This window comes from Medicago sativa, chromosome 7, assembly GCF_051527215.1.
Source record: "Medicago sativa cultivar Bolivia chromosome 7, Bolivia_mono, whole genome shotgun sequence".
In the NCBI taxonomy this organism is placed as follows: Eukaryota; Viridiplantae; Streptophyta; class Magnoliopsida; order Fabales; family Fabaceae; genus Medicago; species Medicago sativa.
This window is the reverse complement of record NC_140755.1, coordinates 99,812,447-99,828,415: the sequence shown is the minus strand read 5'-3', so window position 1 is coordinate 99,828,415 and position 15,969 is coordinate 99,812,447. Positions and strand designations below refer to the sequence as shown.

Below are 15,969 nucleotides of genomic sequence, written 5' to 3'. Positions count from 1 at the left end.
TTCAAGTGCAAATCTAATTAACAACTAAAGGCATCAACATCACACGTGTATTGCAAACATTTGGAAATAGTCATATATGTAGTTATGTATTTTGATGTGTTATGCTATTAACCTGAATTTGGATGTTGCGAGTCATCTTTTTTATTTTCATAAAAAGAAATTTAATAATACTGTTTTACATTCAATATCGTAAAAGTTAAAAAATACATTTTTATAGTAATATAAAATTATTGTAATACACTTTTTCTATTTTTATATTTAACATGTACTCTAAGATTACAAATATCGTAAAAGTTAAAAAATACATTTTTATAGTAATATAAAATTATTGTAATACACTTTTTCTATTTTTATATTTAACATGTACTCTAAGATTACAAGTTAGTCCAACCCTTGGTTTTATTAAAAGTTTATAAGGATGAATTAGGCTGATTGAGTGTAAGGATGAGACGTTGGATATAAACTTGTTAACTCTCCGTCGTTATTTTTCACTATTACTAAATCAAGATGAATTTAATGTTGAAATTTCATATTCTAAGATAAATTAGTAGTATTTATAATTGATATATTCAGTAAAAGAGTAATAAATTTATATAGAAATTTATAAAATGTCTTATAATTAAGCACAAAAACATATTATATTTACTGTCAGATAGAGTATAAGTTTATACTAAAATTGTTTTATGACAAAAAATCATACATAATTGCTTAAATTTATATCATGAGATTGTTCTGCTGTGTGTGTGAGTAGGCATGCACCAGCCTCCTATTATTACATTCTGGTATTGATTTATACAGCCAGTGTCAATGGTTGAGTACTGTTTTTGCTCATATAGGCAACAAATTGTCGATAGCTAGCACAGGTGCGAGCCTTGTGTGGCCAAGAATGTTGACAATGTTATTTTCAAATGATTATTGAAAACTTTTCACATTCAGCATAAATAAAGCCATTTGTAGTGGTGACATGGTCAACTAATGTGTCAATTCTTGAATACAACTTTTTGTGGTTCAATTCCACACCTATTAGATGATGTAAACCGACTACTTTTGTTTTTTATAGTATGATGTTATGTTACACTATTGTTTTTGATCTTTTTGTTACATTTTTTTTACTCAAAACGACAGAGATTTTGGAATAATTAGACAGCGATGTAAGCTCTATAAGCAAAATCAATGAATGAATTAATGCAATGAACCCCACCAAGGAATAGTAGAATGTCACATACTTTGTTCCTGTAATTGCATATATCCCTCTCTTTTGAAAACCCCTTTTTCAAGTAAACTCGTAAACAAGTGTGGTCTTGCTTTCATGTTGTAATGATGATAATTGTTTGGACCATTGTTGATAAGGGGGTGAATCTTCTACGCAACACTATCACCAAAAAGGTTGTCCCTAAAGTTTATCATTTACACGCACATGAGCTATTCATAAATAAGTGACATGCTTTTGTTGCATGCCATGGATTAGGATATTATATTAATTCCATTAACATAACAACATATGTGATCCGAAGTAGCTCTCGAACGGTGGTTGGAGATGTTGAAGCGTGACAGGGGACGACAAGGCAGCTAGAAGGTCTCTGTTGTGGTGGGGTATTTGCCATCACCTTGACGCACAAGTTAGTCAAGATTAAGAAGAGTGAGTGGTGAATTGAAATAGTGTATAATTTTCTTAAGAGGAAGGAAACTCCTTATATAGTGATACTGTTGAGGGAAAAGTCCGTTGAGAATGTTACTAGACATCTGGATCCTGTTGTGATATGCGGATCAATGGCTGATTGATATCATGCGACCACTGACCTATAAGTATGTCTCACATGTGGTACCAAGCCATCGACGTGGAAGTCCGGTTCGGATGGGCCCTAACCCAGTCTGAAACAATATGCATGTGAGGCATATTGTGATGTTACAAATTATCTTACATTTAGTGCTAATCTGAAACTGCTTTAGAGAAATTATGTTTTCACGTAAAAGAATTGTTCTCATATTTGACATCCATGGATATTTAATTCAATTGCGTTGGAGATTCCTATCATGTGAGAAGGACTATGAAGTATAAACCATACAATTGTTATATAAACTCATCGAAAGTGATGTTCACAACTATTACAAGACTCAAACTAGTCATCATTTATTGAATTGAAATTTGAAACAAACTTGATGATGATATACATTTGCACAAATATAGTAACATTAACAGTTACAATTTGACATAGGAAGCTCCATATTTTTGGTTACATACACCTGTTGTATATAGGATAATGAGAATACTTTACAAGCTACAATAAAAAGCCAAGCAAAATTAAAGAACCATAAACTGGAAATGAAGCAACAAATAATCCTCCTACATCATTCTAAGACACAAAGTCTTAAATTATTTCTTGTCTTGGTGTTTGGAATCAGGGTTGAGAGGACTTATTCCCCTACCTGACAATCTCATTTCTTTGGTCATTGGACTGTTGGTGCCTCTTACGCCAGACCGAGGACTTTGCTCAGTCGCGAACTCGCCCACACGAGAATTAAAAGAGAGGTGCGGGCTCAGACGGCTTTTAGGATCATTTCTTGGTGTTGGAGTGGAGCTATTGATCTTTGGACTGTTAGTAGTATGCCTAAATTCACCACGGCTTCTTGTGATAACTTCATCAAATATCTCACCTTCTCCGATATGAGAAGCACCAGCTCCAAACTCAGATTGCTGTTAATCAATCATAATTGTTAGATCATTAAAAATGTTTGACTCTAATCATAGCTACTTTTAAAATCACACGTATATATCAAAACAATATATCTTACCGATGCAAGGTTGAACGGTAAAGCAGTTTGCTCCTCATACTCAGCTGCATCCAAGTCTTGAAGGTGTGCACCTTTGAAAAATTTGGGGAGAAAGTATTGTCTTAGTGGAACTAAGAGCATGATCATCAAAGGAAACATGACTCCAGCAATAGGTACCCAAGTTAGTCCAAAACATATAAATAGATAAATGGTTTGGAAAATTGTGAATAATGCTATTGTCTTAAAAGGAACTGTTTCAACAAAAGTAGCATGGTAATCTTCAAGCACCCTACACATTAAAAGAAAATTTGTTCATTATTATAAGCATATATAGAATATAAGATTAAACATTTATATATTAAATTGGATCAAAACAGAGAATGTTTATTTACTTGTATCTTCTGCTCGGTGCTGTGAAAAGTAAAAGGATCCTTTCCCAAAACTGGTTTCCAGGTAAACTTTCAATTGCCATAAAGGCAAAGTAGCCCCAAAGTACTGAAGTTGGTATTTTCTTGAGAATAGGCATGGCTGCAACACATCCTCCAACCAATACTGATTGAAGCAAGTTACTGACACGTTGTTCCTTTACCTCAACAGGAAGCAAGTCATCTATTTCTTTCTCGACGTCAAATATAGTCTCATCGACCGGGGCGTCCACGTTTCCCATACTCGTAGCTGCTTGAATGGTTGTTTCTTTTAATTCTTTTAGTCCTTGTGCCTAATCATTTGTCACAATACCAACACATGCCATATATTAAACAAAGATTTAATAACAAGAAAATAAATTTTAAGAAGGTTTAGGATCGACTTACTCGAGCAGATGGGTCCTGGTAAATAAGAGGTGTCTGCATTTGATGGTATACTTCTTGCATATTACCGTATAACTGTCCTAAACTAGCATTCTTACTGATACTGTTTCGAGCGGTTATCACGAGTCTGTTACGAAGCAACTGTAACAACACCATTGTTCATTTTTTAGTTACACATATTCATATTACTAAGAGTTATAAATTAATCAGGAAGAAATTGACTATATGATACATTTTTAACTTGTCTTACCTGATGTTTAAGAGTTGCTAGACTCTTTGTATGCATCGGAGACTGCGGTATGACTCCGTTTGCAGGAGGAATTCCAATAAGGCCACACAATAATGTCTTCCAGCAAGAAACATGAATTATACCATTAGAAAAAGAATTAAGCAAGTTGGAAGTTTAATGAACTAGGAATTGACATAATGAAGTGTCATACCAAAAATCCCAAAAGGAGCAAATCATAATGATAAGAAGATGGCTTTCTCAAATTGAACTCTTTCTGCTGAGAAAGCTGAGATGCCACACTGTGGTCAAAGTAATAAAGCACTGCAATCATAGTTGCTGGTATAAATGCTCCAATTATGAACACAACAGGAACTTGAACCATATCCTGTTCAGAAAGAAGAAAAAAAAAAATAGCACAATTATTAATTTTTTTGTTAATAAGCCATCTTTTTAATAAATAATGTTACAGTGGACAAACAGAGAACTTGTTTACATGCCTTAACAACAGTCCAATTGTCATATGCGCCGGGCGACCACGGATTTGGACTAAAGAGGCGCCTTGGGATACCGTTTGGAACACTTGCAGTCGGCATGTAGGACACACCTGTCCAAACTAGGACCATAAGTGGCACACCATAGTCGGCTATAAGGCTACGAAGCCAACCTGTAGTTAAAGTTAAATAAATTATTTTATTAAAAAACCAAATGATTACAAACAGTGACGGATTCAAAAATTTCATGTTGCAGAGACAGTCGGCTTATGTAACACTTACCACTACCATAACGCCATGATCTAGCCTTTCTGCTTTTTAATGCAGTAAGGAGAAGGCCAAATGAAAGGACCAAAGCGAACATCCCATTAGCAAACCTCCACGAAGGTAAAAACTCAATTGATTTCGTATCTTCTCTCTTTGGTATGCGAAACTCATCCACAAGTCCCTGGCACAAGGACAACAATATGTTGGTAAATAACTTCGGTATATCATGTGAATATGTATTAACTAACACCTTCATTGATAGATAGATAAATAGTTAAATAGAATAAATATGATAAATGATCAATGTAAACTTTGATAATTGTCTTACTTTGATAGCTTGCTGCATGAAAAGCATTGCAATGAGCATGCCAAACAACTCTCCCGCAATTCGGGTAAAGCGGTTGATGATGGAACATGCTCCTAAGATGGCCAGTAAGAATAGTATCAAAGCAGTCCATACACATACCCTACAAAATCAAGTTAATAATGAAAACAAGGCAATGGTAAGCCACATGACAGTGACAGCACTAGAACATAAATAAGGACATGTTTTGATTGGCTTGTTTGAGTTTATCTACTGATATAAGCACTGGAGAACTTATAAAAATAACTTACGAGATGTCCATAAGCTGTTTTCAACTTATTTCCATAAGTTATCCATGATAGCTTATAAAAGAAGTTTGGCTTTATTTTATTTTTGTTATAAAAATATCGTATACATAAGCACTTATATGATAAACGTTTATGCTAACCAATAACAAAACCTAATTAAGTTGTTTATCCAAACGGGACCTAAATGTATAGGGGCCGGAAACATGGAGAAGTAAAACAAAAATAAAAAGAATAAGTTATTTACCATCCAGCCCATCCAAGAAACAGGTTTCTACCCAACTCAGGTCTTTCTTTAGCAAAATTGAACATGAATGTGTACATGATCACAGTAGGTTCTGCCACTCCTAAAATCAGTAAAGGTTGACCACCAATGATTGAGTGTATAATGCCACATATTGAAGTTGATGCCAAGGTTTGAACAGCTGTTAGAACACCCTCTGCAAGTATCAAATCAACACATTTTAATGCTAACTCATTTTTTCTAAAGTTATTTCCTTTTCCTTTATGAAAACATATTCCAAAATAATATACTTATAGTTAAATTATGAATATTCATTTCAGTACCAGTATTTCTCTCTAGTTGTTCACCAAATGAAATGACAGGTATTGCAGAAGCAAAAAATATGTATGTTGTGGGGGCCAAAATCCTGTAAAGTGAATCAAAACATTTATGAAAGTTATATTTCAATTGGTCAAAAAAACTTTATAATCTATATCTTAATCTTAATTACTACTAATAGCTATATAGAATATTCTGTAAAAAAAAAAACATGCTATATAGTATATATAACTTATAAGAATATACCTTACACCTGCTTTGATTCCACCTGTCCAATCTTGCTTGTAGCACATTAACCTTCCTCTTAGATCATTCTTGATACCTTCAAAAGGTACAAATGTTTCTTCCATAGTGTTTTTTTCTTTTTCCCACCAAAGAAGGTTAAGGAAAGACAAATAATTCCAAACAAATCACAACAAAGTGTAATTTACATGATTTTTTGTTTTGATTTATATCTCAACAAGGTTTAATCACAAACAAACTGAGGAAGTAGGATTGAAGAATGTGATGATGAATTAATCAAGGAGGTGCAAATAGCATGAATAGTGCAGGTTGGCTTCAAAGACATATGGGAGAATGAGAGATTCAATGAAATGCCAGCTGTATCAAAAGCAGGTTGTGACCTTCTCAAGTGGTTCCTAATAACAACAATGTGCTTGCAGAGTATTTATAAGCTTAAAAAAAGAAAGAAACAAAGGAAATGAAGGTAGATTTGATTTGGAAGTATACTGTATAATGACACTGGCTTGTAAAATGTAAATACAAGTATAAGTATATATTATGCAATGTGTCCTGTCTTTCCAGCTTCATCATCAACAGCCCTTTTTATATAATCCGGGCCCACTGAATAATTTGTGGGATCATTTGTTTATTCAAAAAAATAATTTAGACGAGTTCTATGTCGGAGGCTCACCAGAGGTCAGGACAGACCTAAGACTCGTATAACACTTACAGACTTGCAAATTACTTATAATGAGGTCTTTATACTCTTAATGAGAGTTGAGTTGCGGTTTTGTCAGATATGAATCAATTTCTAATCTATTAGATAATTTCTTTTGCATGCATGTGAATGATTCCATAAGCGAGAGTTTACGTATTTATGCAAGTGAGAGTTTAACGAAGAGTTAATTTGAGACAGAAAATTATGTTTAAAGCAAAAGGTCAAAATGTCAATTTTATATTAGAATCTACTAATAGGAAAGTAAAATTTAATTTATCGTACTTGTGAATATTCAAACATGTCAATTTTAAGTAGATTTATGTGAACCCACACAACCATAAAGGGTTGAGTCTAGCAAAGGATTATACATTTATAAAGTGGTGAATCAATATTCGAATTTCAATAGGAAGAAATACTTAGATTTAATATCCGACAATAACAGTAACAAAAAAAAATCTGACAATAACTCGAACATGACCTTTGGTATAGAGGTAACCTATAGGACAAAAAAATCCACACATACTCTCAATAATGTTGAAATTATATATAATGGTTCCTTTAGACAAAGTAACTTACCATGTCGTCCCAACTCAACAAGATATTGTAAATAAATAAATAAAATAACATAAATGTTGCAAAACGAGTAGTCAAACGTAGTTTGTTTGATTTACAATATTATCTTAACCGTCATCTAGTAAAAAAGGAAACCTATTGGAAACAACAGCAGGTACGAATTAAATCTCTCCATTGGCCTCATTGAGTATATATATGGCAACTTATCGTATTTAGTTTAGTTGACTATCTTTTTCATTTTTTAATTATTGATCGTACCACTTTCGACCCATTAGTATATGGATTATTGTTTGCGTCGTGTTGAAGAATGCTTAAATGCTTATGCACCGGACTTTGAGTCCGTACCATGACAACATTATTAGAGAGATTTAGGATTTATTTTAAGAAGCTAAAATGAAATATATTAGAAAAACATTTGGTATCCCAATAAGACACCAAAAATCACTCCAAACTTCAACCCAACTCCCATCATAAAAACCCTCATTCCAAACAAGCAAGAAAAAGATGAAGACATATCTACATGCAGCTGCACTCTATACAACCTACAAGTCTTTATTAGTATCAACACATAATATGTTGTATCTCTTATTCGTAGTAGGAGCAGGAATGTCCAAAGCGGCTTCCTAAAAATCACTCGCGCATAGGGATGATAATAGGTTAGGTCGGTCTACAGGGACCTACGGCTTTGTCTACGTACGATAGGTCAGACCACATGCCATAAAAAAAAGTCTCTTAGGACTATCAGGTCGGCCTACATAAGTAAAAATAAATAATATTGTTTATTATTAATGTAGTTATATTACAATATATATATATATATATATATATATATATATATATATATATGATCAATTTGAAATATGATATGTAATGTATAATCAAATTCAATAAATATCCATGTTAAATATCAAAAGGGAGTTTAATTTCGTTGATCTATTAGTTTGTTAGTCTATTTAAACTTAGATCACATTACTTATTTAAAGATGTTCATATAAAATAAGTTTTTAAACAAGCTAGCGCCATATCAGACTTTCAACAGGCCAGACTCAGGCCTACAAAATAAGCTTATGACTAACCACAAGCCAAACTTACGCCTTAAAAAATTTAGACATGCAAGACTTAAACCTTGCAAATCCTAGCTAGACCTAACTTGTTCTCACCCATCACATGAAATGAACTTGATCTTATCCTTCCATTGGTATTCAAATATTGTCTTCCTAGAAAAACTGACCTAATTCTTAGATCTTTAAAAAGACCACACTACACTATGTTAGACCAAGAGAAGATCTAACGTAACCTTCCTTTCATTCCCTACACTTAGAAATAGTCTAAGAATACTATCCGAATTTGTGGGTAACTCAAGTTCCCCTGTAACAACCTAAAGACTCTATACACACCAAAACTATCAATAAAATTAAGGAAAATGCTAACTAGTAATAATTGGATTGATAGTATTTTTTATTTTTTTTTGAAAAACAAGAGCGCGCCAAAGCCCAATTTTAATTTATTATTAATAAACAAAAGAAAATTGATTTAATATTAAACGTTTTTAAAAAATTGTCCGAGTACAATATTATTCAAAATGTCAATAGTATTTTTAGAAAATTAAATAATAAAAAAAAACGTGTTATACATATTACCCACGTGCCTTTCGAAAGTTTGACAACATTTTTATTAAAAATAAAATTTTATATATGGAAAAACGCAATGGAGGTTGAATTGGGCGGAATTAGCAACATATAGAGGTATTTAAATTTATTGTTTGATAATGTCTCAAATAAAATTACTTCTAGTAAAAAAATTTCGAGAAACCAAAAAATACATTAAAAAGAAAAAGTTTGCCAAGTTGTTGTGAAATAACCATTTATAATTTGTCTTATCAAGAGCTCCTAGTTTTCGTTTCATGGTTGGTTAGAAACAAAACTAATGGGGTCATATGATGAAATCATTGAATTCAATAATACAGCACAACTTGCTGATGAAGGAAAATCATATAGAGAAAAATTGGAAAATGACAAAAATAAAGTTCATTAGTTGAATCGCAAGCACTTTTGACATGATAGAAAACATGTTGAAGGGGGGGTTATTTAAAAAAAAGTCCAAGGGGGACATGGAACTAAATCACTTGCTATCTTCTTATATATGTTCCAATAAAATAATAATGATAATTAAAAAAAAAGTACTTGAGAAAATAATAATATTATTTAATAAAAAATACATTTGAATTTTGAATACTAATTTGTTTTGATTATAGAGAAAAGATGGTGTTAGTAAGTAAAAATATACATTAAGCTATTAAAAAGATTGATATAGTAAAATTGGGTTTATATCTAACCGTTTATTTGAAAATTTGTTCCCCTCCCTCTCTAATTTCAATATATCTTGTAGCAAAATCATGCATAACTATTTATTGCATGTGTAATATGATAATATATTACAAAAAAAAAGGTAAATACCCATTCAAAAAATATTTCCATTAAAAGTAACACAATCATTGATATTTTTTGTATGTGTACAAATAAACTTAAAAAAATAATTAAAAATTAACAAAAACATGTGTGAATCTTGCCTCTAAACTCTTGAAGGAAAAAAAACACTGTAAATTGTAGTTTATAAAATAAATATAGGTATTTTATGTGTGCTTACAGAAATGTGTGTGTGTATGAGTTATTTATTAATTTATGTTTTTATACTTGTAAGTTTAGACTGAATTTTTCATAAAAAAGATTGAATATAAAAAATAAAGTGTGGTGCATACTTTGAATTTTGAACAAAATAGTATATAGTAACATGTGTACGTCGAAAAAGAAAAGGCAATATTAATGATGATAATTTAAAATTCTTTTTGGTACGTAGTATGAATATGATAGTAATGTATTATACAACAGTGAATCACAAATATTTAATGTATAAAATGTGGTATCATGCAAAGTTATGGGTCCATAGACGTCTTTCTAAATAGAAGTATAGTGGTGTAACCAAGTATATTTATATGTTATGAATGGACTCATGCAGATGCATATAGCCAATCGTGTTGATTGACCGTAACTAACGACAATTTTTGTAGGACATATGCTTTAAGCTAGTAATTTGCTACTTGCCAATATAAAAATCATGTTTTTTTTTTATTGCTTAAAAAATATATGCCGAGCTTGGCCTTTTAATTTTGCGATTAGTGGTGTGTTTTCGGGTCAAACTACGCTTTTACGGTATGGAAGTATGTTTTTAAAGGATATCAATGTTAGGATACAAGGGACTCTTTCACCTAATGAATTAGTTTTTTAGGTTCGGCTCTTTTCATACCTAACTTTTATTTATGAAACGAGTGAGTAAGTAGTTAATGTATACTCGAGTCGCTATCCCATTATAGTTTACATATGTTTGCTATGACTGTGGTGTATTTGGAAGTGTATAAACGAGAAACTACATGACGATGTTGAAATACAATCTACAATGACAGTTAGGTGGGCGTGTGAATCATTGTATCAATGGCAACATGTGCGTGCAAAGTAGCAATGGATAGATATATGTTTCATGCTCGAATAGGAGTACCCGTACATCACAGTATAGTAAAACAACATGGTTAGAAGAAGAAACCATGTCACCGGTGATGTTAACTACAATGTATCTAAGGGGAGATAATGACGAGTATATAAGCGCAAAAACAACTTGTTTCAAGGCATTCCACATCCGCAAGATGCGGAAACATGTGGTCTAAAAGAGGCAATAATTTGTCTTGGCAATCGAGGTTCAGCAATGGTATCCATAGAACTTGACTGTAAGCAAGCTGACGATGACGACATCTTCAATAAAATCGGTACCAATTCAAAATTAAGAGCTATTTTAAATGATTGTAAATCTTCACTTTCTAGTTTACCAAACTTTAAGATAGTTTTGTTATACAATCAAACAATGTGGCCCATTTATTAGCCAGGACGTCATTATCTTATGCTAGTTCTCATTGTAATGATCACATGTAATATTGTATTGAGTACGATATTTTAATAGTTCGGCTCCCATAAAGAAAAAAAAGTAGTTCGTTTATCAAAATTCTACTTTATCTATGATATGCTATCCAATTAAAATAGAAAAATGCTTAGTAGTCTCTTGATCAATAGTAGAATCCTAAGAAAGACCTTAAACGTAAATTAGTCAAACTAAAGACATCTATTTAAGGTAAATAACATTAGCTCAGATTCCCAACAGAAATTTATGTTGCATTTGAAACTGCCAAATTACATTATATTTATGTTAAAGGCAGGATGTCATTCTTGTACTATATTGATTGTGCATTCCAACAACTCCCTCTAATTAATCATTGTATGATTAATCAATCCTCACTTTTCTCTATACTTAGTGTTAATTAAGATCACTTTGTTTTCGAATCTACATAATGTATAGAAGCAATAATGAATCTCTCTAATAATGAACATTTAGTAAAGCAATAACAAAGTGCAAGCGCATACTAATTGTTTGTAGTTCATACACTTTGAAGCTCATCTCTATGATTAAAGAAAACAAATCGCATGCCATTATTGTTCCAACAAGGTATTTGGGGAAGGTTCATATGAACACAAAAACTTCCTCTTCAAAGTAGTTTTCGTCCATTATAAATGTTGCTAGGCTTAAAATGATTTTGTCGAGCACAAAACATTATTCTTACTCATGATTGAAGATTTGAAAGACAAATAAGAAATAAAAACACCTGCTAATAAAGGCTATATCGTCCTTTTCAATGTGTTAAGTTCATACGCATTGACAAAGTGGTAGGTCCATTCCACTGCATCTTTACTTTTGAGATTTCCATTTGCTATTTATTAAGACCCTTTTTTCTTTAGCTTTTCTTCTTTTCAACATCTTTTTTTTCTTATCAAATTCTCCAAATCTTTTTAGCTGTCTAGAATTGGAAAAGCTTATTAATCATTTAATCATACTTATGTTTCAAATGGATCTTGTAATTATTTTTTAAGCATTGATTATCTATGAACCTCATGGATCAATGCTGTAATCTAGAAGTGTCTTATACTCTGCTCCCGTTGGACCACAATGCTAAGATCTTGATCAGAAATAACAACTTTCAACAAAAAGTCATTTTAAACTATATAGTAATAATCTTTGCTCTATTTATTTTTCCATTAACATTACAAAACTCTCAAGTCTCATATTGACTAGAGATATCGTCCAATTAGAGCTTATATAACATGGACACTTTTCACTTTACAAATTGGTTTTGTAGGATTGAATTAAAATCGCAATTTGAGCTTATCCTAAATTGCTCATGCCACTCGCTATATTTTATGTATCAAGTCGATTTTGTAATATCGATTTAGACTTAAAATCCAAGAATACACATTGCTAGGTATGTGCAACCTAGGTGGTACAAACTTTGGCTGTCCGGGACTCGACACGAACTTTATTAAGAGCCAATATTAAAAATAAAAACATTTTAGGGCAAGAATTCAGACAAATTTAGTTCTGGCAGAGCCAGGTTGGCTTGCTTCATGTTATTCGAACATTCTACTTATTTATTTGGAGGTCCCCAAATACTCGTAGTAACAGCTGAGATCATGAGTAGGGATGGCAATTGGATCCATCAAATCCATATCCATCCGGTCCATCCATTACAAAATCCATCCGATCCATCCATCAAACAATTTATTTTTAATGGATTGGACTCATGATTCATGAGTAGGTTTTTGGAAACTACTGGTGAGTGAATATTACAAAGCATGCGTCTAAAAAAATCACACTATTAATAAACATGTTAAAACTTTGATCAATTGCAACTAAAAGGTTGGTTAGTGCACACAATATTATTTTATAGTTGGCTTATATGCGGATGCTTGTTCATTGTATGCAGACAATGATTGGTAGCTGGGGTGTACTACTATCCTTTCTTAATTTATGTGCCTCACTTTTATAATCAGAGTATAATTTATCCTTTGATAACTTTAATCTTGATAGTTAGAAAACAGACTGCCAGATATAAGTCAGAAAATTTAATATATCTTGATCTTGATAATGAATTTTCGTTAACACTTTTTTATCTTATGAAAAAGTGATAGTCAAAATTGATTATTCCTAATATTAGAACATCAAATGTCATTCTAAAGTAAATAGATAAATAAAACACACACAAAGAACATAAGCGATGGTTCAGAGAGTTGGACTAATTGTATTTACATCTCCAACAACAAATGATTGGATTTGATTTTTGATTATTCAAGTTTATGATTGCATATTACAAATTGTTATTAAAATACTACTACAGTCCAATGTACAAGATTAGGTTCAGTTTCGCTAGCTCTGTTAGAGCAACTCTCCACTTATCAACAAATATGAGTCATACTCGGTAGTACCAATAGAAGTGGCTCTTTACTCACTAGTTATGGTTCTTATTAAAGTATTCTTGCCATTATGGAAAATTACGCTACTAAGCCTATGTTTAGTTGTACGGTGGCATATATATTCTCGCGTCCTATGGCTTGAAAAACGTGAAAATATAGAAGTTCCAATATGGAGCATTAGCCAAACGCATGGTGGGTGAGGTATCCACTGTGATTCCAAACGAGTACTACAACAGCCACATTTATGATTAAGAACACCTCAAAAACATTGATGTTGTGGCCACAATTTAAGTTGCACAAGGAAATTTATAATCATGTTACCCGCAGAAGTCAACTAAGCGATACGTAAACAAATGGATATTCAAATAAATGAATTTCTTTTTACCTTTCCAACTTTCTGACGATCAGTGATTGGCTAACAATTCTGAACCAAATTAAATCTAAGATTGAATGAATCAAGTTTCTCCTCAGAACATGTGGTAAATAAGCTACCGATAATTAATAATTAGCCCTTGAATGCTTTAGCAACCGTATGTGTGGCTTAAATTGCAAGTAATAAAGAGAGAAGAAAGGGGCCACTTAAATGATTATGCAAGAAAAAGAGAATTCACATTGAGAAGCAGAAAATCAATATTCCTTCCTTGAACTAAGGTATTGCCGATAAGGGCACTTCACACTCACAGTAAACCCCTTTCCCTTCCAATGCATTGATTTGAACAATCAATGCAATTGGTTTTGGCCTCATTCATGGTGATGATTCTCCACTTAGAACAAGAGACAAAACATTGGCCTACAAGTGGCACGAACTCATCACTCATCAAAACAGAACTTGCTATTGAGTATTGACCAAATACAATTTCTTTTAACATTAATTGTTGATATTCTTTTTTTATAGGCAAATGTTTGATTAATTAGTTAAGGGGAGGGAGAAATGTTTGTCGCAGGGATCGAACTCTGAACTTGCTACATAGAACTCATTCAGTTTCCTAACCCTTATCATCGGGCTACTCCGTCGGAGAAATTGTCGATATTCGTTTGACGCATACTAACCTCAACCTCAACCTCAAAGCAAAGAAATTGAGACTTGATCCAATAACTTTGATGCCTATACTATACCCTACAATGTTATCCATTTGAAAGGCATGGTGATAGTCCTTGCAGACAAATACATTGACCCTAAAGCATATCCTATTATTACCTATGTGCTGGCATTCATTGACTTCCTATATATGTGGTTACATATGACCTATTCAAGGTCAAATGTATTATACATAATAAGAATTAAGAATATGCTATCACAAAGATCTGCATCTGTTTCTTGACCCCATGTGAAGTGTTCATGCTTCTTTGTGAAGAAATGTATTTACTTTAAAATCACATAAAGGATCATTACTGCCTAAGATTCTATTGAAATATAATGAAGCAGATCCCGTTGGAAGTGATCACTGACATGACGGAGAAAGCTGCAAAATATAAGCCTCATAAAAGTTGGGTATTTTATTATTTTATTGCTATAGTTTAATCAATAAAATACTAGCCTCTAGATAAACTAGTTTTTATTTATTTTTCAAATTACAAAGGAAGATATCTAAATTAAATTCCACAGAAGAATGAATCAATCTTTGTGAATTGCAACAAAAGAACAAAAGGAGCAACTAAAAAGTAATCAAGTGACAAAAATTAAGTTCTGAACCTGTTTGGTTGATTTGACATTTTTAAGTTTATGTTATCGTTTTTTAAAACCATTCAAAGATTTGATGTTATTAATTAAATAGGTTTATAATGATAAATATATGCTCACTGCTATCTTTCCTTCACTCATCCCATCCCACACCCCCGGCTCCTCTCTCTTTCCCATCCTCTTAAGACTCAATCACCCCTTGCTCCCCCAGGATATGGATCTCCTTCAGTTAGGAGATCATGCGTTAGCCGATATTAAGCAAATTGAACTATTAGATGAAGATTTGACAGCTCCTGTTCTGACTATGTAAATTAAATTCAAAATATGAATTCGATATATGAGTTGTCTAATTTTGATCAAACAGTTAAATTTCACTACAACATGGAATCTTATTCTCCATTTTCTCCCTCTTGGTGATAATCTCTTGGCCGTTCTGCTACCTAGTTCAGATCCTGAAATGTCTGTTAATTTATCAAGATTTTTTGCTCTAAGCGAATAAATCCTTCTAAAATCTCTGTAACATTATCAAGATTTTTTGCTCCAAGTGAATAAATCCTCAAAGACAATGATTTTACACAAACCAAACTATTCTTTTTCCTACAATAAATACCAGGGACTCGGATGTGTTTTTCAGTAGAAAATGTGTACATCCTGAAATCCTAAAACCCAAACTATATTCATCTAGGCGG

The 15,969-nt window shown here is 32.3% G+C and overlaps 1 protein-coding gene across 1 annotated transcript; it reads right to left on the bottom strand.

The window, feature by feature from the left end:
• Positions 1-2,106: 2,106 nt before the first annotated feature.
• Positions 2,107-6,379, bottom strand: LOC146911159 (putative boron transporter 2). Its single transcript, XM_085722534.1, has 12 exons — positions 5,986-6,379; positions 5,745-5,827; positions 5,425-5,617; positions 4,897-5,035; positions 4,584-4,749; positions 4,308-4,474; positions 4,022-4,195; positions 3,832-3,927; positions 3,585-3,722; positions 3,165-3,490; positions 2,794-3,061; positions 2,107-2,695 (listed from the first exon to the last, which is right to left on the bottom strand). The coding sequence occupies exons 1-12, from the start codon at positions 6,087-6,089 to the stop codon at positions 2,375-2,377; spliced, it is 2,175 nt and encodes a 724-aa protein (XP_085578660.1). The 5' UTR covers positions 6,090-6,379; the 3' UTR covers positions 2,107-2,374.
• Positions 6,380-15,969: the final 9,590 nt, after the last annotated feature.

Coding starts and splice junctions, on each gene's coding strand:
- LOC146911159 (XM_085722534.1), bottom strand. CDS start 6,089: ATGGAAGAAACATTTGTACCTTTTGAAGGTATCAAGAATGATCTAAGA. Junction 5,828..5,985: donor GGAATCAAAGCAGGTGTAAG/GTATATTCTTAT, acceptor TTCACTTTACAG/GATTTTGGCCCCCACAACAT. Junction 3,928..4,021: donor TGCTCCTTTTGGGATTTTTG/GTATGACACTTC, acceptor TCTTGCTGGAAG/ACATTATTGTGTGGCCTTAT.